The sequence below is a fragment of the Bombina bombina genome, chromosome 1 (assembly GCF_027579735.1).
Source record: "Bombina bombina isolate aBomBom1 chromosome 1, aBomBom1.pri, whole genome shotgun sequence".
Classification (NCBI taxonomy): Eukaryota; Metazoa; Chordata; class Amphibia; order Anura; family Bombinatoridae; genus Bombina; species Bombina bombina.
Window position 1 is genome coordinate 1,475,827,393 of NC_069499.1, and position 27,407 is coordinate 1,475,854,799.

The 27,407-nt window shown below is 42.2% G+C and overlaps 2 protein-coding genes across 4 annotated transcripts in view; one reads left to right on the forward strand and one right to left on the reverse strand.

The window, feature by feature from the left end:
* Positions 1-15,685, reverse strand: part of C1H17orf80 (chromosome 1 C17orf80 homolog) — a 71,616-nt gene extending 55,931 nt beyond the window's left edge. The window contains exon 1 of the mRNA XM_053707065.1: positions 15,639-15,685. The gene's annotated coding sequence lies outside the window, so the exon portion shown is untranslated. The remainder of the gene's footprint in view (positions 1-15,638) is intronic.
* The window catches only part of FAM104A (family with sequence similarity 104 member A), a 72,802-nt gene that overhangs the window by 32,707 nt on the left and 12,688 nt on the right, over positions 1-27,407 (forward strand). For all 3 annotated transcript variants that reach the window (XM_053707094.1, XM_053707079.1, XM_053707086.1), the window contains exon 3: positions 5,019-5,109. In XM_053707094.1, coding sequence (XP_053563069.1) covers positions 5,019-5,109 — 91 coding nt within the window. The remainder of the gene's footprint in view (positions 1-5,018; positions 5,110-27,407) is intronic.

Sequence of the window (27,407 nt, forward strand, 5' to 3'; positions counted from 1 at the left end):
CTCTTTTGCTGTCTCTCCTCCCCCTCTCTTTTGCTGTCTCTCCTCCCCCTCTCTTTTGCTGTCTCTCTCCCCCTCTCTTTGCTGTCTCTCTCCCCCTCTCTTTGCTGTCTCTCTCCCCCTCTCTTTGCTGTCTCTCTCCCCCTCTCTTTTGCTGTCTCTCTCCCCCTCTCTTTTGCTGTCTCTCTCCCCCTCTCTTTTGCTGTCTCTCTCCCCCTCTCTTTTGCTGTCTCTCTCCCCCTCTCTTTTGCTGTCTCTCTCCCCCTCTCTTTTGCTGTCTCTCTCCCCCTCTCTTTTGCTGTCTCTCTCCCCCTCTCTTTTGCTGTCTCTCTCCCCCTCTCTTTTGCTGTCTCTCTCCCCCTCTCTTTTGCTGTCTCTCTCCCCCTCTCTTTTGCTGTCTCTCTCCCCCTCTCTTTTGCTGTCTCTCTCCCCCCCTCTTTTGCTGTCTCTCTCCCCCTCTCTTTTGCTGTCTCTCCTCCCCCTCTCTTTTGCTGTCTCTCCTCCCCCTCTCTTTTGCTGTCTCTCCTCCCCCTCTCTTTTGCTGTCTCTCTCCCCCTCTCTTTTGCTGTCTCTCTCCCCCTCTCTTTTGCTGTCTCTCTCCCCCTCTCTTTTGCTGTCTCCTCTCCCCCTCTCTTTTGCTGTCTCCTCTCCCCCTCTCTTTTGCTGTCTCTCCTCCCCCTCTCTTTTGCTGTCTCTCCTCCCCCTCTCTTTTGCTGTCTCTCCTCCCCCTCTCTTTTGCTGTCTCTCCTCCCCCTCTCTTTTGCTGTCTCTCCTCCCCCTCTCTTTTGCTGTCTCTCCTCCCCCTCTCTTTTGCTGTCTCTCCTCCCCCTCTCTTTTGCTGTCTCTCCTCCCCCTCTCTTTTGCTGTCTCTCCTCCCCCTCTCTTTTGCGGTCTCTCCTCCCCCTCTCTTTTGCGGTCTCTCCTCCCCCTCTCTTTTGCGGTCTCTCCTCCCCCTCTCTTTTGCGGTCTCTCCTCCCCCTCTCTTTTGCGGTCTCTCCTCCCCCTCTCTTTTGCGGTCTCTCCTCCCCCTCTCTTTTGCGGTCTCTCCTCCCCCTCTCTTTTGCGGTCTCTCCTCCCCCTCTCTTTTGCTGTCTCTCCTCCCCCTCTCTTTTGCTGTCTCTCCTCCCCCTCTCTTTTGCTGTCTCTCCTCCCCCTCTCTTTTGCTGTCTCTCCTCCCCCTCTCTTTTGCTGTCTCTCCTCCCCCTCTCTTTTGCTGTCTCTCCTCCCCCTCTCTTTTGCTGTCTCCCCTCCCCCTCTCTTTTGCTGTCTCTCCTCCCCCTCCCCCTCTCTTTTGCTGTCTCTCCTCCCTCCCCCCCTCTCTTTTGCTGTCTCTCCTCCCTCCCCCCCTCTCTTTTGCTGTCTCTCCTCCCTCCCCCCCTCTCTTTTGCTGTCTCTCCTCCCTCCCCCCCTCTCTTTTGCTGTCTCTCCCCCCCCCCCCCTCTCTTTTGCTGTCTCTCTACACTTTCTCCCCATCTCCCCTCTTTTGAGCTCTCTTTCTCTCTTTCTGTCCCGTCGGGCCACGTCACGTCCTGCCCGTTACTCACTCTGGAGTGTTGACGGCCAGGTGTGTTTGTCCTCGTGCGCAGTGTCATGACAGCTTCGGACCAACACACTTGGCCTTTTATTATATAGGATTCCCTAGTTTTGCACAACCTACAGTTATATAAATACGCTTTTTACCTCCTGATTACCTTGTATCTAAGCCTCTGCAGACTGCCCCTTATTTCAGTTCTTTTAAGACATCCATTTTAGCCAATCAGAGCTGGCTCACCTGAACTCCACGTGCATGAGCACAGTGTTATCTATATGACACACATGAACTAACACCCTCTAGTGGTGAAAAACTGTCAAAATGACCTGATAGAAGAGGCGGCCTTCAAGGGCTTAGAAACTAGCATATGAACCTCCTAGGTTTAGCTTTCAACTAAGAATACCAAGAGAACAAAGCAAAATTGGTGATAAAAGTACTTTGGAAAATTGTTTAAAATGACATTCTCTATCTGAATCATGAAAGTTTATTTTGGACTAGACTGTCCTTTAAAAAGAGAGGGTTAATGGTGAGTTACTGCAGTATAAATTTGCAGGTATAGTAATTTAAAGTACATATATTTTGTCTCTATGTGGATGTGTTTTAAAAATGTTTAATATTAAAGGGACATAAAACAAGTTGATATAATTTGTACTGCAGTTATTTTTCAAAAGCCAAACTCCACCCATAATTTGCCTTGTTTGGAGGAGTCAATCTGAGTTTTAGTCCAGGCAACAAGGCAAGTCATAGTCCTAAAGTTAGAATGGATTGTTTTGCAGTTATTGGAAAATGCCATTTATGGACAGATGTGTAGCAGGGTTAACCTTGACAAGGCAGCAGCTAAATTACATGATAGGGTGAAAATAAATTGAAAATGTTGCACGTAACTAAACATTTTATGTAAAAATCCCAAGGTTTTTACTGTCCATTTTTAATATAGATACTTTGCAACCTACTTTTTTGTGAATATACTTAAAGGGACAGTATACTGTAAAATTGTTTTTTCCTTAATACATTTCCAATTACTTTTTTACTCGCTGCAGAGTAAAAATTGTATAAGAATTTGCTATTTGCTATTTAAGTTTTATTTGTGTATATAAATTAGCTGAGTTTGTGTTTTGAAGCCACAACCTAATACAATGCGTTGAGCTTGTAGGTATAATCAGATCTCATTACTTTATCACATTGTGTACATATACGTGCTTCTTTCTTATATATTATATCTGTTTGTAAACCAAAGACCAATACTTTGAGAGAACAATAGAAAATTAACATTTTATTACCTTATCTCTTCTATACCCCACTAGGACTGTACCTTCTTCTGCTGGCTGTGTTTACACAGCTTATCTAAAGCTTGGACCTAAGGCCAGAAAACTTCAGAATAGATGGGGGAATACCACAGGCTAAATCAACTATTTCAAATGCCAAAAAGGAAATACTTGTAAACAGTTTAATACACTCCAGCAGGCAAAGTGGATCATTAGCAACAAATTAAATGGGAGATTTTTTTTTTTTTTGAGTAAACAGTTCCTTTTAAATAAGCTGTAAAATAATAGTCTGTATGTGTACTAAATAAAAAAGCAAATCACACTTATCTGTATCTGCAAACCAGAATATCAATATGCCAGCTACACAATTCTGAGAGCCAGGACATTGGTTTTGTATGTAGATACATGTACAATTTATGCAGAAAGTGGTTTCCTGGCTAGCAGCATATGTTACACCCTGTATACTGAATAAATATCTGCTGGGAGGTTGTTTCTGAATCATCTGTTCCTGCTTTTAAAGCAACATTCTAATGCAAAAGTTACACGCCCTAATTTGTTATAACATGTAATCCTTGCATTAGCTGGCCTAGATAAGTTTAACCTCAGCAATATGGTTAAACACATAGATAAAGTCTCACTCAGGAGCTGGAAGCCCTGTGGCTTCTGAGAAGGACATGACTGGTCGTTTGGGTTTTGTGACTGATATTCCTGATTGGCTCAATAGTCTTGTGCTGCTCAGGAGCTGCCTATGGCTCCCAAGAGGGATATTACTTATGTGTTTCATCTCTCTGTAGGGGTTAGACATGGTCATCTAGGCTCACTAATGCAAACATTACATGATCTAACAAATTAGAGGGTAATTTTATTCATAGAAAGTCTTTTTTAAAAAAACGGTTTCTGTGTTGTGCATATAGTTTTGTTCTACATAAGAGTAATTTGTCATATGTTGTCTAGACGCTTTCGCTACTTTCTGTTACATCATGTTTCTGTTATAAATTAAATTAAATAAAAAATGAAATAAATGTAAATGCTAATAAAGCAACTGGTTTAAATATCTATTTCACAGGCACTTCTAAATATGCTTGCAAATAGAAACCAGATCTTCACTAATATGCATTTACTTGCTAACGAGCAGCTTTATTAAAGTCGTCCTTGGCTTTCTTGGTTCTGTAAATGAATTGTTTAAAGAAGAAATGGAAAATTGCAATATATTTTGCCACAAAACATTGAGCCCTCTATTAGCTCAAACTATTGCATCTAAAGGCAAGTAGAGCTTGAATGCTCACACTGTGAAAATACATCTGCCCACAAGGCCTTGGTTGCCAATAACCCCTAGTTTTTATGCATTAAACGGTTTGCTTCACTATCAAACAACAAGAATATTGCTGTTGATGAAATTAAGTTGATCATACAATTGACTTTTCACACTGTAATCTGTGCTAATACTTTCTTCCTGCCTTAATGCCACAGACGGTCTATTAATAAATACCAAACCATTTTTTTTTAAACCTTACATTGTGCATTTTGGAATATCTTAACAATGTGTGAGTTTTGGAAACTTTTTTTTTTTTTTAATGTTAGATTATTCTAAAAGCTAATTTACAACAACCCCCCCCCCCCCCAACTCTGGTATCTGTTTGAAAATAGTTTGTCAACCCTTATCTAGAAACGTATGTTAGTGGGCTGCTACACTACAAGTGGGACTGTATTATGAAATTGCAAATATTTTTTAGGTGGTTTCCAATGCCATGGTTTTTTACATGATCTAATACTGCCCCAGGTATCCTTGCAAGGGTATTTTGTGACCATTGTTCTTCTTCGGTGGCACATTGGGAAGCCACTGGCTGCTGCATGCACGTGAAAACAAACTGTATTGGGTGCAGTTGCCTATGCTCACTCTTCTCATACTTTGATTTATATATAATACTAGCTCTTTTTTGTGTGTTCATAAATCCAAACAATTTTTTTTGATTAATTACCACAACTACCATACTTATCATTCATTGCTGAGACTAAGGTTTGTAATGCGTTGTGGACCTTTTGACCTGTTCATCTCCCATCTAGGTAATTTTCTAAACAATGTATTTGCTATTTAGGGTCTTGCTAATTTTAAAATACAGTTTGAGAAACAAGAATTATTTCATTCTGTGCAGTTACTTGTAGACTTTGCTGATGAATATTGGGCATTAAAGTTCAAACTGACATCTCTTTACTTATCCTTTCAGGAAGAGACGTCGGAACTGCAATGATGTATCTCAGCTCCCTCAGTCCAAAAGGAGCACAAGAAGTTCTGAAATCCTGGAGTGGGAGACAGAGGTGAGTGTGCTTCACATTAAGAGGCAATGGCTTGGTTCTAGACTTGTATCCTATATTCCTATGCTCCTACACCAGCATTTATATTACATGTTGATTTATTAATAGCACTTGCTTAGTTCGAAAAAAAACAATTTATGCTTACCTAATACATTTTATTTCTTTCCGGATATGGTCCACGATTGAGTAATTACTGTTGAGAATATCACTCCTGGCCAGCAGGAGGAGGGCAAAGAGCACCACAGTTAAACTAAGTATCACACTCTTACCCACAACCCTCAGTCATTCGACAGAAGGAAAATGGAGAAAAAGGAGTAACGCAAGGTGTAGAGGTGCCTGAGGTTATAGTCAAAAGAACTGTCTTAAAATAAAGGGTGGGGCAGTGGACTCACCATATCCGGAAATAAATAAATGTATCAGGTAAGCATAAATCTTGTTTCTCCAACATTGGTGTGTCCGGTCCACGGCGTCATCCATAACTTGTGGGAATATTCTCTTCCCCAACAGGAAATGGCAAAGAGCACAGCAAAAGCTGTCCATATAGCCCCTCCCAGGCTCCGTCCCCCAGTCATTCTCTTTGCCGCTCTGAACAAGTAGCATCTCCACGGAGATGGTGAAGAGTATGTGGTGTTTAGTTGTAGTTTTTTATTCTTCTATCAAGAGTTTATTTTAAAATAGTGCTGGTATGTACTATTTACTCTGAAACAGAAAGAGATGAAGAGTTCTGTTTAAAAGAGGAGTATGATTTTTGCAGCAGTAACTAAAATCAATTGCTGTTCCCACGCAGGACTGTTGAGCTGAGAGAACTTCAGTTGGGGGGAACAGTTTGCAGACTTTTCTGCTCAAGGTATGACTAGCCATTTTTCTAACAAGACTGTGTAATGCTGGAAGGCTGTCATTTTTCCCTCATGGGGATCGGTAAGCCATTTTCTTAGACTTAGAAAGAATAAAGGGCTTATTATGGGCTATTAACTGGTGGACACTCTTAAGGGCTAAATCGATTGTTTATTTAAGTTATATTTTGCAAGTTTGAAGTAATTTTCACACTTTTATTGTTTGGGGAACATTTTTATCGCCAGGCACTAGTTTAGACACCTTCCCAGTCAGGAAGGGTCTTTTACTATAGTAGGCAGAGCCTCATTTTCGCGCCATTATTGCGCAGTTACTTTTGAGTACAGTGCATGCAGCTGCATGTGTGAGGGTCTGGTATCCACTGAAAACGTTCCTAGAAGGCTTGAATTGGTATCGTATACCCCCCTGGGATTGGTGAAGTCGCAACAAAGGAGGCTGTGGCTGGGACTGTAGTGGGGTTAAAATTGCAAACTGCTCCGGTTTCCACATTTTAAGGGTTAACAGCTTGAAAATTGGGGTGCAATACTTTGAATGCATTAAGACACTGTGGTGAAAATTTGGTAGTTTGGATAATTCCTTCATAGTTTTTCACATATTCAGTAATAAAGTGTGCCCTGTTTAACATTTAAAGAGACAGTAACGGTTTTGTTTTAAAACGGTTTTTGTGCTTTATTAACCAGTTTAAGCCTGTTTAACATGTCTGTACCTTCATATAGATCATGTTCTGTATGTATGGAAGCCAATGTGGTTCCCCCTTCAAATATATGTGATAATTGTGCCATAGCGTCCAAACATAGTAAGGACAGTACTGTCACAAATAGGTTGCCCAGGATGATTCCTCAGATGAAGGAAGTAGAGATAGTTCTACATCTTCTCCTTCTGTGTCTATACCAGTTATGCCCGCGCAGGCGACCCCTAGTACTAGCGCGCCAATGCTTGTTACTATGCAACAATTGACGGCAGTAATGGATAACTCCATAGCTAATATTTTATCCAAAATGCCAGCATTTCAGAGAAAGCGCGATTGCTCTGTTTTAAACACTGTAGAGCAGGAGGGCGCTGATGATAATTTTTCTGTCATACCCTCACACCAGTCTGAAGTGGCAGTGAGGGAGGGTTTGTCAGATGGAGAAATTTCTGATTCAGGAAGAATTTCTCAGCAGGCAGAACCTGATGTTGTGACATTTAAATTAGAGCATCTCCACGCATTACTTAAGGAGGTGCTATCTACTCTGGATGATTGTGACAATCTGGTCATCCCAGAAAAATTGTGCAAGATGGACAAGTTCCTAGAGGTCCCGGTGCACCCTGATGCCTTTCCGATACCTAAACGGGTGGCGGACATAGTGAATAAGGAGTGGGAGAAGCCAGGCATACCTTTTGTCCCTCCTCCTATATTTAAGAAATTGTTCCCTATGGTCGACCCCAGGAAGGACTTATGGCAAACAGTCCCTAAGGTCGAGGGGGCGGTTTCTACACTAGCCAAGCGCACGACCATTCCCATTAAGGACAATTGTGCTTTCAAAGATCCTATGGATAAAAAATTGGAGGGTTTGCTTAAAAAGATTTTTGTACAGCAAGGTTACCTCCTTCAACCTATTTCGTGCATTATTCCTGTCACTACAGCGGCGTGGTTCTGGTTCGAGGAACTGGAAAAGTCGCTCAGTAGGGAGACTCCGTATGAGGAAGTCATGGACAGAATTCACGCACTTAAGTTAGCTAATTCCTTTATTTTAGACGCCGCTTTGCAGTTAGCAGCGAAAAATTCAGGGTTTGCAATTGTGGCGCGCAGAGCGCTCTGGCTAAAGTCTTGGTCGGCGGATGTATCTTCCAAGACAAAATTGCTTAATATCCCTTTCAAAGGTAAGACCCTTTTTGGGCCAGAATTGAAAGACATTATTTCAGACATCACGGGGGAAAGGGCCATGCCCTCCCACAGGATAGGCCTTTCAAGGCTAAGAATAAGTCCAATTTTCGTTCCTTTCGCAATTTCAGGAACGGACCGGCTTCCAACTCTGCAGCCTCTAGACAAGAGGGTAACGCTTCCCAGGCTAAACCAGCTTGGAAACCAATGCAAGGCTGGAACAAGGGTAAACAGGCCAAGAAGCCTGCTGCTGCTACCAAGACAGCATGAAGGGGTAGCCCCCGATCCGGGACCGGATCTAGTAGGGGGCAGACTCTCTCTCTTTGCTCAGGCTTGGGCAAGAGATGTTCAGGATCCCTGGACACTAGAAATAGTCTCTCAGGGTTATCTTCTGGAATTCAAGGAACTACCCCCAAGGGGAAGGTTCCACATGTCTCACTTATCTTCAAACCAAATAAAGAGACAGGCATTCTTACATTGTGTAGAAGACCTGTTAAAGATGGGAGTGATACACCCAGTTCCAACTGTGGAACAAGGTCAGGGGTTTTACTCAAATCTGTAGTTCCCAAAAAAGAGGGAACTTTCAGACCAATTCTGGATTTAAAAATTCTAAACAAATTTCTGAGTTCCATCGTTCAAAATGGAAACCATTCGAACAATTTTACCTACAATCCAGGAGGGTCAATTTATGACTACCGTGGATTTAAAGGATGCGTATCTACATATTCCTATCCACAAAGATCATCATCCGTTCCTAAGGTTCGCCTTTCTGGACAAACATTATCAGTTCGTGGCTCTCCCATTCGGGCTAGCCACTGCTCCAAGAATTTTCACAAAGGTGCTCGGGTCCCTTCTAGCGGTTCTAAGACCAAGGGGTATTGCAGTGGCACCTTATCTGGACGACATTCTAATCCAAGCGTCGTCTCTTTCCAAAGCAAAGGCTCATACAGACATTGTTCTAGCCTTTCTCCGATCTCACGGGTGGAAGGTGAACGTAGAAAAGAGTTCCCTGTCTCCGTCAACAAGAGTTCCCTTTTTGGGAACAATAATACATTCTTTAGAAATGAAGATCTTCCCGACAGAAGTCAGAAAGTCAAAGCTTCTAAACGCTTGTCAAGTTCTTCACTCTATTCTGCAGCCTTCCATAGCTCAGTGCATGGAAGTAGTAGGGTTGATGGTTGCAGCAATGGACATAGTTCCTTTTGCTCGAATTCATCCAAGACCATTACAACTGTGCATGATCAAGCAGTGGAATGGGGACTATACAGACTTGTCTCCAAAGATTCAAGTAGACCAGATGACCAGAGACTCACTCCGTTGGTGGTTGTCCCTGGATCACCTGTCTCAGGGAATGAGTTTCCGCAGACCAGAGTGGGTCATTGTCACGACCGACGCCAGTCTATTAGGCTGGGGCGCGGTCTGGGATTCCCTGAAAGCTCAGGGTTTATGGTCTCGGGAAGAGTCTCTTCTCCCGATCAACATCCTGGAACTGAGAGCGATATTCTATGCTCTCCGGGCTTGGCCTCAACTAGCGAAGGCCGGATTCATAAGATTCCAGTCAGACAACATGACTGTAGTTTACATCAACCATCAGGGGGGAACAAGGAGTTCCTTGGCGATGAGAGAGATATCCAAAATCATCAAATGGGCGGAGGATCACTCCTGCCACCTATCTGCAATCCACATCCCAGGAGTAGACAACTGGGAGGCGGATTATCTGAGTCGTCAGACTTTTCATCCGGGGGAGTGGGAACTCCACCCGGAGGTGTTTGCCCAGTTGACTCAATTATGGGGCATTCCAGACATGGATCTGATGGCGTCTCGTCAGAACTTCAAGGTTCCTTGCTACGGGTCCAGATCCAGGGATCCCAAGGCGACTCTAGTGGATGCATTAGTGGCGCCTTGGTCGTTCAACCTAGCTTATGCGTTTCCACCGTTCCCTCTCCTTCCCAGGCTTGTAGCCAGGATCAAACAGGAGAAGGCCTCTGTAATTCTGATAGCTCCTGGGTGGCCGCGCAGGACTTGGTATGCAGACCTGGTGAATATGTCATCGGCTCCACCATGGAAGCTACCTTTGAGACAGGATCTTCTAGTACAAGATCCATTCGAACATCCAAATCTAGTTTCTCTGCAGCTGACTGCTTGGAAATTGAACGTTTGATTTTATCCAAGCGTGGGTTTTCAGATTCAGTGATAGATACTCTGGTCCAAGCCAGAAAACCTGTGACTAGAAAGATTTACCATAAAATATGGAAAAGATATATCTGTTGGTGTGAATCCTAGGGATTCTCCTGGAGTAAGATTAAAATTCCTAAAATCCTCTCCTTTCTCCAAGAAGGTTTGGATAAGGGATTGTCAGCAAGTTCTCTAAAAGGACAGATTTCTGCTTTATCTGTCTTGTTACACAAACGACTGGCAGCTGTGCCAGATGTACAAGCTTTTGTACAGGCTTTGGTCAGAATCAAGCCTGTTTACAGACCTTTGACTCCTCCCTGGAGTCTAAATTTAGTTCTTTCAGTTCTTCAAGGGGTTCCCTTTGAACCCTTACATTCCATAGATATCAAGTTACTATCTTGGAAAGTTCTGTTTTTGGTTGCTATTTCTTCTGCTAGAAGAGTTTCTGAATTATCTGCTTTGCAGTGTGATCTACCCTATCTGGTGTTCCATTCAGATAAGGTTGTTTTGCGTACCAAGCCTGGTTTTCTTCCAAAAGTTGTTTCCAACAAGAATATTAACCAGGAAATAGTTGTTCCTTCTTTGTGTCCGAATCCAGTTTCAAAGAAGGAACGTTTGTTACACAATTTAGATGTAGTCCGTGCTTTAAAGTTCTATTTAGAAGCAACAAAGGATTTCAGACAAACTTCTTCTTTGTTTGTCGTTTATTCTGGTAAGAGGAGAGGACAAAAAGCTACTGCTACCTCTCTTTCTTTCTGGCTGAAAAGCATCATCCGATTGGCTTATGAGACTGCCGGACGGCAGCCTCCTGAACGAATCACAGCTCACTCTACTAGGGCTGTGGCTTCCACATGGGCCTTCAAGAACGAGGCGTCTGTTGATCATATATGTAAGGCAGCGACTTGGTCTTCTCTGCACACTTTTGCCAAATTCTACAAATTTGATATTATGCTTCTTCGGAGGCTATTTTTGGGAGAAAGGTTTTGCAAGCCGTGGTGCCTTCTGTTTAGGTAACCTGATTTGCTCCCTCCCTTCATCCGTGTCCTAAAGCTTTGGTATCGGTTCCCACAAGTTATGGATGACGCCGTGGACCGGACACACCAATGTTGGAGAAAACAGAATTTATGCTTACCTGATAAATTACTTTCTCCAACGGTGTGTCCGGTCCACGGCCCGTCCTGGTTTTTTAATCAGGTTTGAAAAATTTCTTTCTCTATACATTAGTCACCACGGCATCCTATAGTTTCTCCTTTTTTTCTCCTAACCGTCGGTCGAATGACTGGGGGGCGGGGCATGGGAGGGGCTATAGGGACAGCTTTTGCTGTGCTCTTTGCCATTTCCTGTTGGGGAAGAGAATATTCCCACAAGTTATGGATGACGCCGTGGACCGGACACACCGTTGGAGAAAGTAATTTATCAGGTAAGCATAAATTCTGTTTTTTTCTTTCCTGAGATATGGTGAGTCCACGGCTTGAGTAATTACTGTTGGGAACCAATACCCAAGCTAGAGGACACAGATAAATAAATAGGGAGGGACAAGACAGGCAGTCCTAAACAGAAGGCACCACTGCTTGAAGAACCTTTCTCCCAAATGAAACCTCAGCCGTGGCAAAATATCAAATTTGTATAATTTTGAAAGTATGTAGAGAAGACCAAGTTGCAGCCTTGCAAATTTGTTCCACAGAAGCTTCATTTTTGAAAGCCCAGCTCTTGTGGAATGTATTGTAATTCTCTCAGGAGGCTGCTGTCCAGCAGTCTCGCAAGCCAAACTAATTCTATTTCGTAACCAAAAAGAAAGATTAGTAGCAGTAGCTTTCTGACCTTCATGTTTCCTAGAGAAACAGACAAAGAGGGCAGAGGACTGGCACAAATCCTTAGTCGTCTGTAAGTAGAATTTAAGAGCATGTGCAACATCCAAATTGTGTAACAAACGTTCTTTGTAAGAAGGAGGATTAGGACACAGAGAGGGAACAACAACTTCCTGATTGATATTTCTATTAGAAACAACCTTAGGAAGGAAACCTTACTTAGTACGAAGAACCACCTTATCGGCATGAAAAATAAGATAAGGGGAACCACACCGCAGAGCTGACAGTTCCGAGACTCTTCGAGCAGGAGTAACCTCCTTCATGGCTAAGGAACTCCGAGTTTCTCCCTGGTGATTGATGTAAGCCACAGAGGTTATGTTGTCTGACTGGAACCTGATAAACTGGGCTGAGGACAAGCCAATAGATCATTGTAAATCGCCCTCAACTCCAAGATGTTAATGGAAAGAGCAGACACCTCCCGAGTCCAAAGGCCCTGAGCTTTTAATGAGTTCCAGACTGCTCCCCAGCACAGCAGGCTGGCGTCCGTGGTCACGATCAACCAGGAAGGTCTCCGAAAGCATGTGCCCTGAGACAGCTGTTCCTGAGAGTCCCTTGACGACTGATCTAACTCTATTCTCTGAGATAGATCTGCATGGTCGCCATGCCATCGTCTGAGCATGCACAACTGGAGAGCTCTTAAATGGAATCGAGCAAAAGGAATGATGTCCATGGAAGCCACTATCAGACAGATTACTTCCATACATTGAGCCACTGGAAGGATAAGCAGTAGCCTGAAGAGAGGCAAGAGGAAATGATTTTGTTTTTCCTGACTTCTGTCGGAAAAATCCTCCTCAATAGAGAATCTATTATGGTCCCTAAGAACACTACTCTTGTAGCAGGGGAAAGGGAGCTTTTTTCCATATTTACATTCCATCCGTGGGAACGAAGAAAAGACGACAATATTTCTGTGTGATATTTTGCTTGTTGAAAAGATGGCGCCTGAACCAATATGTCATCCAGGTAGAGTGCCCCAGCAATTCCACAAGAACGGATCACTGCCAAAAGAGCCCCCAGAACCTTTGAAAAAATTCTGGGAGCCGGGGCTAGACCAAATGGAAGGGCCACAAACTGGAAATGTTTGTCCAGAAAGGCAAATCTCAGGAATTTGTGATGGTCCCTGTGAATAGGAACATGAAGACACGCATCCTTTAGGTCTATGGTTGTCATGAACTGACCCTCTTGTACTAAAGGAAGACTGGAGCTTATAGTCTCCATTTTGAAGGATGGAACTTTGAGAAACTTGTTTAGACACTTCAAGTCTAGAATGTGACGGAACGTTCTCTATTTTGGGAACTACAAATAGGTTGGAGTAGAACCCGAGACCCTGTTCCTGCACTGGAGCTGAAACGATCACTTCCAGGGTGAAAAGATGTTGTATACATTTCAAGAACGCCTCTCTCTTTATCTGGTCTGCAGATAATCTTGAGAGATGGAATCTGCCTCTGGGACGAAAACTCTTGAATTCCAATTTGTAACCCTGGGATACTATGTCCACAGTCCAGGGATCTGGGGCATTTCGTATCCAGGCTTGAGAGAACTGGGAAAGTCTGCCCCCCACGTGATCCGATCCCGGATTGGGGGCAAACCCTTCACATGGATTTGGAATCGGCTGCGGGTTTCTTTGTTTCCCCTTGTTCCAAGACTGATTGAGTTTCCAAAAAGACTTGGATTGTTCCTGCTTGGAAGAAGGGGAAGACTTTCCTCTGAAGTTATGAAAGGATGAAAATTACTCTGATGTCCTTTATGCCTATTCTTATCTTGAGGTAGAAAAGATCCTTTTCCACCCATAATGTCAGAGATAATTTCTGCCAACCGGGTCCAAACAAGGTTTTGCCCTTGTAAGGAATCGTCAGAACTTTGACTTTAGAGGAAACGTATGCAGACCAGGATTTCAACCATAACGCCCTGCGGGCTAGAACAGCTAAACTAGAAGTGTTTTAGCTCCTAGTCTGACAACCTGTAAAATGGCATCTGCAATAAAGGAATTGGCCAACTTAAGAGCTTTAATCCTATCTTAAATTTCATCCAAGGAAGTCTCTACTTGAAGAGAATCAGACAAGGCATTGAACCAATAAGATGCTGCACTAGTCACGGTGGCAATGCACACCGCAGGTTGCCATTGGAGACCTTGATGAACATAAATCTTTTTCAAATAAGCCTCCAGTTTCTTGTCCATCGGATCCTTAAAAGAGCAGCTATCCTCAATAGAAAGTGGTTCTCTTAGCCAGAGTGGAAATGGCCCCTTCAACTTTGGGTACAGTATACCAAGGGTCTTTAATGGCGTCCTCGACAGGAAACTTTATCTTAAAAATGGGAGATGGGGGGGAAAAAGACACCCCTAGTTTCTCCCATTCCTGTGAGATAATATCCCTAGCACGGTCTGGCACAGGAAAAACCTCCGAAGTGGAAGGTTCATCAAAGAAATTAAGTTTACTAGATTTCTTAAGAGTGACGACAGGGATATCTGAGTCATCTAAAGTAGATAAAACCTCCTTTAACAATACACGAAAGTGTTCAAGCTTAAATCTGAAAGATATCTCCTCAGTCTCAGAAGAAGGAATTATACTGTCCGAATTTGAGATTTCACCCTCAAGGTCCCGATGTATCTAACTTCATCAAACTTGAGAAAGGGCAACTTGGGAAGCAGAACTGAGGACAGGCACCTTACTTTCTGAATTTCTAGATTTCCTCATGCGTTTTCCCTGTAACCCGGGAATGGCAGCTAATACCGCTGAAGATACCTGGGCAGCAATTTCTGCTTTTAAATAAACTCCACTGGGAGTTATAGAGGAACCGCAGAGCACTGCATGTGACACCATTGAGGCTTTGGACATAGCAGGAGAAAGCTGAGGTGATATTTTAACAGCATCATCCTAAGAGACATTGGTGTCAAATATTTTACCTTTTTATTTTGCAAGGTTTTCTTGACACTTGAAGAACAAAACTGCATAGGAGCTGCAATTTGTGCATCTAAACCTAATGAGCATAAATTCATGAGAGCAGGCTCTTGCTCCATATCATACATGTTGTGAAACAGTAAATAAACTTGTATAGATAAGTTTCAAATATTTTAATATTCAATTAAAATAAGCCAAGGAAAAAATACTTTAAATTTTATCCCAAATTAGGATCGATTCCCAGCTAAAATTATGTGAGAAAAGTTAAGAAAAGGGGGCGTATCTGACTGCAGCCATGGAATGCTGCAATACCTGAGGCTGCAGGAAATTATTGGATAAATCCTCCAATTATCGTTAGAATCCTGGGTCTTTTGTTTATGAAAGCACTGTATTCAACTTTGTGAAAGTGTACCGAACAGGACTGTGATGAATAATGCCTTTTCAGCGTCACAATAGAGGGGTGTGGGCATGAAGGGGTTAATGGCACACAGCTCTGGTTCCCTTATCCTTGCAACTCTGCAAAAGGACCTTAGAAGGGACACCTCATTAGCCCCCAATTCTTGTCCACACTGCTCTAATTAACAATTCCCCTGCTGCAACCACCAAAACTTTTAAATTAAAGGGGAGTTCTGGGGAACCCCTAAAACTCACACTATTTAACACCTTGGTAACGTGGCTTTAACCTTGTCTCAACAGGAGTTTGAATTCAGATATTAGAGCCCAAAGACAGAATTAGATTTTCTATGTATTTAATAACAAAAATATCAACACAGGTTACACAGTGCAAAATTATAAAGACACTCAAAACAACATACAATTACAAAGCTACAGTTCTTTAAAAAACAAAATGGGACATGAAAAAGAATTACACAATACCTTACTTATTATCAAATTCCTTTAGATATGTGGAGAGCTGCCATCAGATGTTAGTCTCTTGGTCCCAAGGGCAGTTCTGACTAAAAAAGTCTCTGTTGCATACTTAAAACAGAATTCCTTTGTCTTGTCAAAGACAACGCCCGGGTTATAATTTACGAGTCTGGCCAATTAAAAACAAGTCTTAGCTACCACTATCAGTCTCCAAGGGGAGGAGCGTTCTGCATTCCTTTACACACATCACTAGGCTAAGGAGGGGGAAGGGGCTCAGCCCACAGCTTCTCTGAATACAGATTCCACACACACAGAACAAACAGTTCACTTCCAGGCTGAGACAATACCACCTCTGCTGAACAGCCAATCCAGGTATCAACTACTCCACATGATTGTATCATGACAAGGACTATACATATATTATGAGATAATATTTCTTGTGGTCTGGACCGTTAAATTCTTGGTGGCGGCCTAGTATGGATTCAACCCCACCCTGTTCGCTGTGTTGAACAGATAGAAGGTATCTGTTAAGCCTGTCCTATTCCTGCAGGCTAGGAACAAGTTTCAACTTTCCTATTTACATACCTTATTGCATGCTAACATCGGCCACTATGGAGGAAATAAGTTCTGTTTTCAGGGCCCTCATGGAGCATTCTGAGCGCAACATTTGCATCAGGCTGGACGACCTTATTGAGCTATGTCGGGCATGAAAAGGGGAAAAGGTGCCCAGATACCTACTATTAACAGGCCTGTAATTACATATTCTCAGCGGGGTGACACTGACATTAGCACGGCACAACCTCCCCGCTTGGAGACAGGGTGAACAGAAAGGAGGCCGGGGTGACTCTTATAATTCAGCTGCCTTACAGAAGTGCGCTTCCCTCGTAGACATGCTCTATTCAGGAGAGGGCCGGAGATCCTCTATTGACCAGTCCCAGCTAGACAACAAGTCCCAGAGGTGCCTCCTAGATGACAACCAAGACACAGGCATCTCATTCCAAGCTGCAACATGGGGGAGAGCGGCCGGCTCCCACGTGTATGGTTCTGCTGTCTTAGGGCATAATACTGCTAACCTGAAAGCGTTGATGGCAACTGTAGGCGCAATATCCTCTCAGGACTGTCTGCCTTTGTACACGGGCGAGAGTACACTGTTCGGCGGCTTACAAGAGACTGGAGCCCTATACGGAACTGCGAGTTTCGATCCCCGAGATCAGTCCAAATGTATCGGCAGAGTCCTACTGCACCAATGCTTAGGTATCAGATAGATGGAACAACAATTGTATCATGCTGGCCTGAGTTGGAGAGGCCTCTTCACCTTTGATCCGGTAACGGTGCTACCTTAGGCTGGACAGTACGTTAGGATCCACCAGATAATACTCATATTTCCCATGATGACCAACCAGAAGTCTGATGCGGAGTATTCTATGTTAGAAACTGTACTGTGTTCTTGTTATTGAGTGACATTTACATTTGTGGCCTATTGTACTGTGTGTATATGTAGGGTTTTTATGCCTTAATAGCTGATCTATACTACACTTACCACTGAATTTAACTAGTGTCTAATACCTAAAAGTTTATCTTTTGAGGGGGGTAAAAGTGATGTCCAGAGGATTTAGAAAGTATGGTATAACCCAGTATATAGTCGCATGTTATATATTTTTTAAATTGCTCCAAAAGTATAAGCAACACCAGAGGTGCACGCTAGGGTTGTTTTGATGTCCATCCTAGGTGCTATGTAAAGAATTTAAAGCGTTAGAAAAGCGTTTTGTAAATTACAATTACACCATTTGTTCGTTTAAGTATTAGAGAATTAAATGCAGTTACTAATTTTTCAAAACAAAGCTGGCAAATATTAAATAATTCTATTTTAATTTTGGCAGAAAACGTCACCAACGACCACCCAAAAATCAAGGATAGACTCACTCTGCTCTTTATTCATGCAGTTGCGTCAGCCAATAGCATTGCAGCACAAATTGCACAATATTTAGATGCAAACATGCATGTAAACATTGTTCTCTGTATCTTACTATAAAGCTTTTGCGTCTTGGATTATTTGTCCCGCATATCTTATATTTCCACACTATCTACTAACTAACGCTGGGTAGAGTAGACTGTAATCAGAAGATAAATCAAATATTACAAAGTCAGAGCGCTGGTCCAAAACAGGAAATAGTCTCGCTAGAAATTAACCTATTTCTTTTTAAAGACACAATGAGTCCACGGATTTCATCCTTGTGGGATTACGCCTCCTGGTCAGCAGGAGGAGGCAAAGAGTACCACAGCAAAGCTGTAAATATAGCTCCTCCCTTCCCTCCCACTCCAGTCATTCTCTTTGCCTAAGTTAGTGATAGGAAGGGGCAAAGTGAGGTGTTAGCTTAGATTCTTCAATCAAGTGTTTATTATTTTTAAAGCAGTGCCAGAGAGTGCTGCTTTATTCTAGGGTGTAGCCGTAGTCCATATCAGTCTCTACAGTAGAGCATTTGGTGGCTTTAGAGCAATGGGAACTGGTGGGACATAATTCTCACTGCGCCTCTCATTTTCTGCTGCCCTTACCAAGAAAACCTGAGGGATTTTATTCAGGATTTTCGTTTATTTACAGGGCCATGGGAGGGAAAGGACCTCCTAAACCTGGGAACTGCCTTGCTGCCAGGCAGAAGATGAGGTAAGTGCTGACTTTTTTTTTTTTTCTGGGGAGAGTAAAGGATCTTAAAGTTTTGGGCACTTCTTTATTTAGATCTCATCAAATTTGGGCTCAGTTTCTCCTTCATCTATCAGGAGACTTTATGGCAGCTGGAATGCAGGTACTGGGGAGTCTCATCTCCTGCGGTCTTATTCACTATTAGAGCTGACTGGGAGACAAAATTTGGGTGTCAATTTTTGGGCTCTAGAGGATATAGACGGACTGAACAGCTGTTGCGACATAAGAAACTGTTCAGTCTGTTCTCTTGTTCCCGGTAAGGCTGTTCTTGGAGACAGCAAGCTGAGCAGCTTTTATTGGCAATGTTCAACTTCTCAAATGTTGTTACTCCGGTGCCTTTACATAAACAATGGTGACCGGGAGATAGCTGGTGAAACGCTCACGAGGGGCGGAGTTTATAAAGGGCGCCAAGGACACTTATTCCTCCTTACACTTATTTTACAATAGCGAGGAGCGGAGGGCTTTCACTTTTATAAAGGGCGCCAGAGACACTTCTTCCTCCTTACAATACTATGCAATAGCGAGGAGCGAAGGATTCTAGCTTTAGAAGTGTGAGCTTTGTATTGGGGAGAGGCGTTCTTACACTCTTCCTTCATATCACTTCCGGTTATCGGAAGCAATGGTGCAAATATTTGTCGCAGTTTTTGCGATTAAGACTTAGAAAGGGTACATGAAGTATTTTTAGTTGCATTTATTTCACTGTTTATTTGTTTGCATACAAAAATAAAACATTGCACTTTAAAATTTAAAGAAACGGTAACTTGTTTAACTGCTAATTTTATTAAAGAAATTTCAGCTATTTCTTTTTAATTCATCCGTTGTGACTTTAGATGGATAAGCACACAAAAAATAAAGTTACTTTTAAGATTTAAAGAGACAGTAACGTTCTTTGTGTGAATTTATTACAGACTTTCAGCTGTTTATTTGGTAATCCATCCTTTGACTTTGGATGGTACAAAAGCACACAAAAATAAGGTTACTTTATGATTTAAAGAGACAGTAACGTTTTGTATGTGTAGATTTTGTTGAAGAATTTCAGCTGTTTGTCAATTCATCCTTTGTGACTTAGGATGGCACAAAAGCCCACAACAATCAAGTTACTTTTAAGATTAAAAAGACAATAAAATTTACACATAAAAAAAATGTTACTAAGATATTCTTCTGAATCTACTCCCTCCAAAGTGATTGCTGTTTAGGAGTCTGTTGAGGATAGTCAAGTTATGCCACAATGTTCTCCTATAATGTCTCACAAAAATAACTGGCCCACATGCGGTGCACTGCGCTTCCTTTTACACTCCACTCGGAGTTATGTTATTTTCCCACGAGGTAGAAAACATTATCAGAGGAATTATTTCTTTCATGTAATTGGCAAGAGTCCATGAGCTAGTGATGTATGGGATATACAAACCAGGAGGGGCAAAGTTTCCCAAACCTCAAATGCCTATAAATACACCCCTCACCACACCCACAATTCAGTTTAACAAACTTTGCCTCCTATGGAGGTGGTGAAGTTTGTGCTAAGAGGGGCAGATTAAGGTTTTTTTCAAGGATGTTTGGATAAATTCTGTCCAAAATCAATGGTTTCGGAGTAAATCCTCCTGTGAGATTTTTCTTTTCTCTCATGCATCCCAGCATATCCAGTTAAAGCTCAGGCTTTCCTGAATTGTGTTTCAGACCTGGAATTCAGGGATAGTCATGCCAGTTCCTTTTCAGGAACAAGGTCTGGGGTTTTATTCAAATCTATTCATTGTCCCAAAGAAGGAAATTTCATTCAGACCAATTCTGGTTCTGAAAATTTTGAATAGTTATGTATGAGTACCAACTTTCAAATGGTGACTTAAAGGACTGTTCTGCCTTTTATTCAGCAAGGACATTTTAGGTCCACTATGAATTTGCAGAATGTATACCTTCATATTCCGATTCATTCAGATCACTATTAGTTCCTGAGATTCTCTTTTCTAGACCAGCATTACCAATTTGTTGCGCTTCCATTTGCACTAGCAACCGCTCAAAGAATCTTTTTTTAAAGGTTCTAGGTGCCCTGCTTTATGGAAACAGAGAGCAGGGTATTGCGGTGTTTCCTTATTTGGACGATATCTTGGTACAAGCTCAGTCTTAACGTTCTGCAGAATCTCACATTAATCAACTAGTGTTTCTTCGGAAACAGGGTTGGAGGATCAATTTACCAAGAGTTTCTTGATGCCTCAGACAAGGGTCACCTTTTTTAGGTTTCCGGATAGATTCAGTGTCCATGACTCTGTCTTTAACAGACAAGAGACGTTTGAAGTGGTTGCAGCCTGTCGGCACCTTCAGTCTCAGTCATTCCCTTCAGTGGTTATGTGCATGGAAAATTTCAGTCTCATGACTGCAGCATCGGACGCGATTTCCTTTGCTCGTTTTCACATGAGTCCTCTCCAGCTTTGTTTGCTGAATCCATGGTGCAGGGATTATACAAAGATATCACAATTAATATCCTTAAATCCCAATGTTTGACACACTCTGACGTGGTGGTTAAATCAGCAGCATTTAGTTCAAGGGGCTTCTTGTTCGGCTAACCTGGACTATGATCACTACAGATGCAAGCCTTTCAGGTTAGGGAGCTGTTTGGGGATTACTGATAGCACAAGGAGTTTGGAAATCTCAAGAGGCGAGATTACCAATCAATATTTTAGAACTCGGTGCAATTTTCAGAGCTCTTCAGTTTTGGCCTCTGTTGAAGAGAGAACCGTTAATTTATTTTCAAACGGACAGTATCACAGACAGTGGCATTTGTCAATCAGCAGGGTGGGACTCACAGTCCACAAGCTATGAAGAAGTATCTTGGATATTTGCTTGGGCGGAATCCAGCTCCTGTCTAAATTCTGCGGTGCATATCCCAGGTACAGACATTGGGAGGCGGATTATCTCAGCCGTCAGACTTTACATCCAGATGTGTTTTCTCAGATTGTTCAGATATGGGGTATTCTATAGAGAGATCTTATGGCCTATCATCTAAACAAGAGACTTCCCAGTTGCCTGTCCAGGTCCAGGGATTTTCAGGCGAAAGCAGTGGGTGCGCTCACACTTCTTTGGTGTTATCAACCTGCTTATATTTTCCTGCCTCTAGTTCTTCTTCCAAGAGTGATTTCCAAAATCATCATGGAACTATCGTTTGTGTTGCTGGTGGCTCCAGCATGGCTTCACAGGTTTTGGTATGCGGGTCTTGTTCGGATGTCCAGCTGCCAACTTTGGCCACTTTTGATCCCTTAGTACTAAGTCATAGAGGTTTCTCTGACTCTGTGATTAATACTATGTTACAGGCTCGTAAATCTGTTTCTAGAAAGATGTATTATAGAGTTTGGAAGACTTTAATTTCATGGTGTTTTTCTCATAAATTCTCTTGGCATTCTTTTAGAGTTGCAAGAAATTTACAAATCTCTGCTCTTTCTGTTTTATTCACAGAAAGATTGCTAAACTTCCTGATATTCACTGTTTTGTTCAGGCTTTAGTTCGTATTAAGCCTGTCATTAAATCAATCTCTCCTCTTTGGAGTCTTAATTTGGTTTTGAGGGATTTACAGGCTCCTCCATTTTGAGCCTATGCATTCTTTGGACATTTATCTACTTTCTTGGAAAGTGTTGTTCCTTTTGGCCATCTCTTCTGCTAGAGTTTCTGAGCTACCTGCTCTTTCTTGTGAATCTCCTTTTCTGATTTTTCATCTGGATAAGGCGGATTTGCGGACTTAATTTAAATTTTTTCCTAAGGTTGTGAATTCTAACATTTTAGTAGAGAAATTGTTGTCCCTTCCTTGTGTCCTAATCCAAAGAATTCTTTGGAAAGATCCTCACATTCTTTGGATGTGGTGAGAGCTTTGAAATATTATATTGAAGCTACTAAGATTTCATCAAGACTTCTAGTCTATTTGTTATCTTTTCTGGTTCTAGGAAAGGTCAGAAGGCTTCTGCCATTTCCTTGGCTTCTTGGTTAAAGATTTTGATTCTTCAGGCTTAATTGGAGTCGGGTCAGGCCCCGCCTCAGAGAATTTCAGCTCATTTTACTAGATCAGTCTCCACTTCGTGGGCTTTTAAGAATGGAGCTTCAGTTGATCAAATTTGCGGGGCGACAACTTGGTCGTCTTTTCATACATTTACTAAATTCTACCGTTTTTGATGCATTTGCTTCTTCAGAAGCAGTTTTTGGTAGAAAAGTTCTTCAGGCAGTTGTTTCAGTTTGTTTCTTCTGCTGATGTTTTAAGTTTTTCTTGTCATTTAAAGAATAAACTTTTATATTTTGGGTTGTGGATTATTTTTTCAGCGGAAAATGGCTGTTTATTTTTATCCCTCCCTCTCTAGTGAATCTTGCGAGGAGTTCCATATCTTGGGTATTGATACCCCATACGTCACTAGTTCATGGACTCTTGCCAATTACATGAAAGAAAACATAATTTATGTAAGAATTTACCTGATAAATTCATTTCTTTCATATTGGCAAGAGTCCATGAGGCCCACCCTTTTTATGGTGGTTATGATTTTTTTTGTATAAAGCACAATTATCTTGTAAGGGGCAGACTTTCCGTCCTTGCTCAGGCTTGGGTTCGATCAAAAGCTCTCCTGAGGCAGGTTTCATTTTTCAAGAGATAGGCGTTCTTACAATGTGTAGGAGACCTCTCAGACCTGGAAATAATTGTTCCAGTTCCAATGTAGGTACAGGTTCTGGGTTTTATATCCCAATCGGGTTGGAGTTCCCAAATCAGGAGGGAACCTTCAGACCACCTTTCAGATTTCAAGGATCTACACAAATTTCTTAGTGGACCGTCCTTCCAGTGGGAAACTATTTGTTTTCATTTTTTCTTGCGTTCAAGAGGATCAATTAAGGATTAAAGGACGTGTACCTGCATGTTCCCTTTCACTGGGATCATCACAGGTTCTTAAGGTTTGCTTTTCTAGATAAACATTTCCAGTTTGTGACTCTTCCTTTAGGTCTTGCCATGGCTCCCAGAATCTTCACAAAGGTTCAGGGGTCTCTGCTTGCAGTATTTTGTTCAAAAGGCATTGCGGTGGCGCTGTATCTGGACGACATTCTAGTTCAGGCACCGTACTTTCAGCTAGCAAGATCACTTGAGTGACTTTCCTACGGTTACATGGGTGGAAGGTGAATCTAGAAAAGAGCTCTTTAGTTCCTCATACAAGAGTGACCTTTATAGGGACCATCATAGATTCTGTCTATGAAGTTTTTTCTTACAGATGTCGGGAAGTTAGATTATTTTTGTCTGGCTCTGTAATCTTCTCCTCGCTCTTCAGTGGCTCAGTGCATGGAGTTAATAGATCTGATGTTAGCGGCAATGGACATTGTCCCGTTTGCTTGCTTTCATCTCAGCTCTGCAGTTGGACATGCTCAAAAATATTTGGAACTTGTCCCCTCGACTTCTATTGGCACGGGAGACAAAGGAGTCTCTTCGTTGGTGGTTGTCTCTGGCTCATCTCTCCCAGAGAACATGTTTTCGCAGACCATACTGGGAAATTGTGACAACACATACCAGCCTTCTTGGGTGGGGAGCAGTTTGGGACTCCCTGAGGGCTCAGGGGATATGGTCTCAGACAGAGTCTTTGTTGCTCTTCAACATTATGGATCTGAGAACGATCTACAATGCTTGCCTGGACTGGCCTCAGCTGACTTCGTTCAGTTTACCAGGTTCCAGTCGGACAACATAATGTCAATTGCCTACATTGTTCATCAGGGAGGAACAATGAGTTCCTTGGCAATGACAGAGGTCTCCAAAATAATTTGATGGGTGGAGACCCATTCTTGTCTGTCGACAATAATTTTCTCATCGTTCATCGGGGAGGAACAAGGAGTTCCTTGGCGGTGACAGAGGTCTCCAAATTCAGTGAGTGGAGACCCATTCTTGTTGTCTGTCGACAGTTCTTTTCCCAGGAGTGGTCTTCTGGGAGGCAGATATTCTGAGCAGACAGACCTTTCATTCGGGTGAGTGGGTCTTCATCCGGATGTGTTCTCCAGTCTTGTTCCTCATATAGGGTCAGCCGGAGTTGGATCTCATGGCATCCAGACAGAATGCCAAACTTCCGTGGTACGGGTCGAGATCCAGAGATCCTCAGACGGCTCTGATAGATGTTCTGGCGGCCTCTTGGTCCTTCAATCTAGCATATCTTTTTCCTCCATTTGCTCTCCTTCCTCGAGTGATTGTCCGGATCAAACGGGAAAGGGTTTCAGTAATTCTCATAGCTCCAGCCTGTCTTCACAGGATCTGGTATGCAGACCTGGTAGAGATGTGTCTACCCCCTTGGAAGCTTCCGTTTCGAAAGGACCTTCGGATTCAGGGACCCTTCCATCATTCAAATCTAGATTCTCTGAAGCTGACTGCTTGGAGATTGAACAGCTGATCCTAGCCAAGCAAGGTTTCTCTGATTCGGTCATAGATACCTTTATTCAGGCGCCTAAGCCTGTAACTAGGAAGATTTACCATAAGATCTGGCGTAAATATCTTTATTGGTGTGAATCCAAGGGCTACTCATGGAGTAGTTAGGATTCCTAGGATTTTGTTTTTTCTCCAAGGATTGGAGAAGGGTTTATCTCCGAGTTCCCTAAAGGGTCAGATCTCTGCCTTATCTATTTTGTTACACAAGCGTCTGGCAGATGTCCCAGATATTCAATCCTTTTGTCAGGCTTTGATTAGAATCAGGCCTGGGTTTAAACCAATTGCTCCTCCATGGAGTGTGAATTTAGTTCTTAAAGTTCTTTAAGGGGTTCCGTTTGAGCCTATGCATTCCATAGATATTAAGTTGTTATCTTGGAAAGTTTTTATTTCTTGTTGCCATTTCCTCTGCTCGAAGAGTGTCTGAACTTTCGGCATTACCATATAATTCACCTTACCTTATTTTTCATTCGGGTAAGGTGGTTTTACGTACTAAACTTTGTTTTCTTCCTAAGGTTGTTTCAGACGAACATTAATCAGGAGATTGTTGTTCCTTCCTTGTGTCCTAATCCTTCTTCTCAGAAGGAAGATCTTTTGCACAATTTGGACGTAGTCCGTGCTTTAAAATTTTACTTACAAGCGACTAAGGACTTTCGTCAATCGTCTTTTCAATTTGTCTTTTTTTCGGGAAAATGTAAGGGTCAGAAAGCTACGGCTACGTCTTACTTTTTTGGATGAAGATTTATCATCCGTTTTTGCCTATGAGACTGCTGGACTGCAGCCTCCTGAAAGAGTTACGTCTCATTCCACCAGGGCTGTTACTTCCTCATGGGCTTTTGAACATGATGCTTCTGTTGAACAGATTTGCAAGGCTGCAACTTGGTTCTCTCCACACTTTTTTTCTAATTTTTTTTTTTTTTCTAAATTTTACAAATTTGATACCTTTGCCTTGATTGAGGCTGTTTTTGGAATAAAGGTTCTTCAAGCAGTGGTGCCTTCCGTTTAGGTTCCCTGTCTAGTCCCTCCCTTATCTGTGTACTCTAGCTTGGGTATTGAATCCCAGTAGTAATTAAGATAATCCGTGGACTTATCGTGTCTTTAAAAAGAAACAAATTTATCAGGTAAGCATAAATTTTCTTTAAGACACGATGAGTCCACGGCCCACCCTGGTCTTTTAGACAGGTTGTGGGTTGTTGTAAACTTCAGACACCTGCACCTTGGCTTTTCCTTTCTCTTCCTAACTTCGGTCGAATGACTGGAGTGGGAGGGAAGGGAGGAGCTATTTAACACGGCTCTGCTGTGGTGCTCTTTGCCTCCTCCTGCTAACCAGGAGGTGAATATCCCAGTAGTAATTAAGATGATCCGTGGACTCATCGTGTCTAAAAAGAAACCAATTTATCAGGTAAGCGTACCTGCTTAGAAAATTAAATTCCCTTTTCATCTGTGTACTCTAGCTTTGGTATTGTATCCCACATGTAAGGATGAAATCCGTGGACTCATCGTGTCTTTAAAAAGAGAAGAAAATTTATGCTTAACTGATAAATTTGTTTCTTTTTAGACAAGATGAGTCCACATCCCGCCCTGTTCTATGAGACAGGTTATTACTTATTGTAAACTTCAGACACCTCTGCACCTTGGCTTTTTCTTTTCTCTTCCTAACTTCGGTCGAATGACTGGAGTGGGAGGGAAGGGAGGAGCTATATATATATACAGCTCTGCTGTGGTGCTCTTTGCCTCTTCCTGCTGACCAGGAGGCGTAACCCCACAAGTAAGGATGAAATCCGTGGACTCATCATGTCTAAAAAGAAACAAATTTATCAGGTAAGCATAAATTTTCTTTTTAAACATGCTTAAACAATAAGAGGTGCAGTATCACAAGGAAAATGTAACATAATAAAATGAATCACAATTTAATAGATCGTAAAACAATTAATTGAAATGGATATCATAGTTAGAAAAATCAATACAATCTCGCTAAAAAAAATCATAAATAATGACAAAGTCACTTGTAACTCCCAGGTCGTGTATATAGCCACACAAAATCAAAGGTGCAAAGGAGACTCTAGGAGCAAACAGAGAAGCCCATTACAGGTGGCAGTGATAATTGTAAAGGTAACTCTTGTAACTTACACCGTAACTTAGTGCTCCGATATCAACCGCAAAGTTAGAATGGTTCCAGCGCTGCCCTTCGTTCTCGTAGGTTGCTTTTTTAGTCAATCACTACTTGTACCGATCAAAATACTTTTTTGCCTCACAGGAATCCTGATCGCCTGTTTTGTAATCCTATACGCCCCAGTAAGTGCTTCAAAACTCTTTGCTGCTAATCGCTTGTCTTTAGAGCAAACTTGCCAGGCAGGAACTTACTACAGCCAGGGAAGTGGAATGTTTTACTAAAACTGCAGCTAAGCGAATCTCCCAGTAAAGCAATGTGATTGGTTAAATGTGCCAAGCCTCCAGCAATAATTTTAGCTGAGTGCCCCTCGGGCTTCATTCCAAGATATAAAAATGCACGAAAACACCCAAAATATTCACTACATGAAAAATCTTACAATCACTTGTCTTTTAGAGCAAACTTTCCACTTCCCTGGCAGGAACTTACTACAAGGAAAGTTTGCTCTAAAGACAAGTGATTGTAAGATTTTTCATGTAGTGAATATTTTGGGTGTTT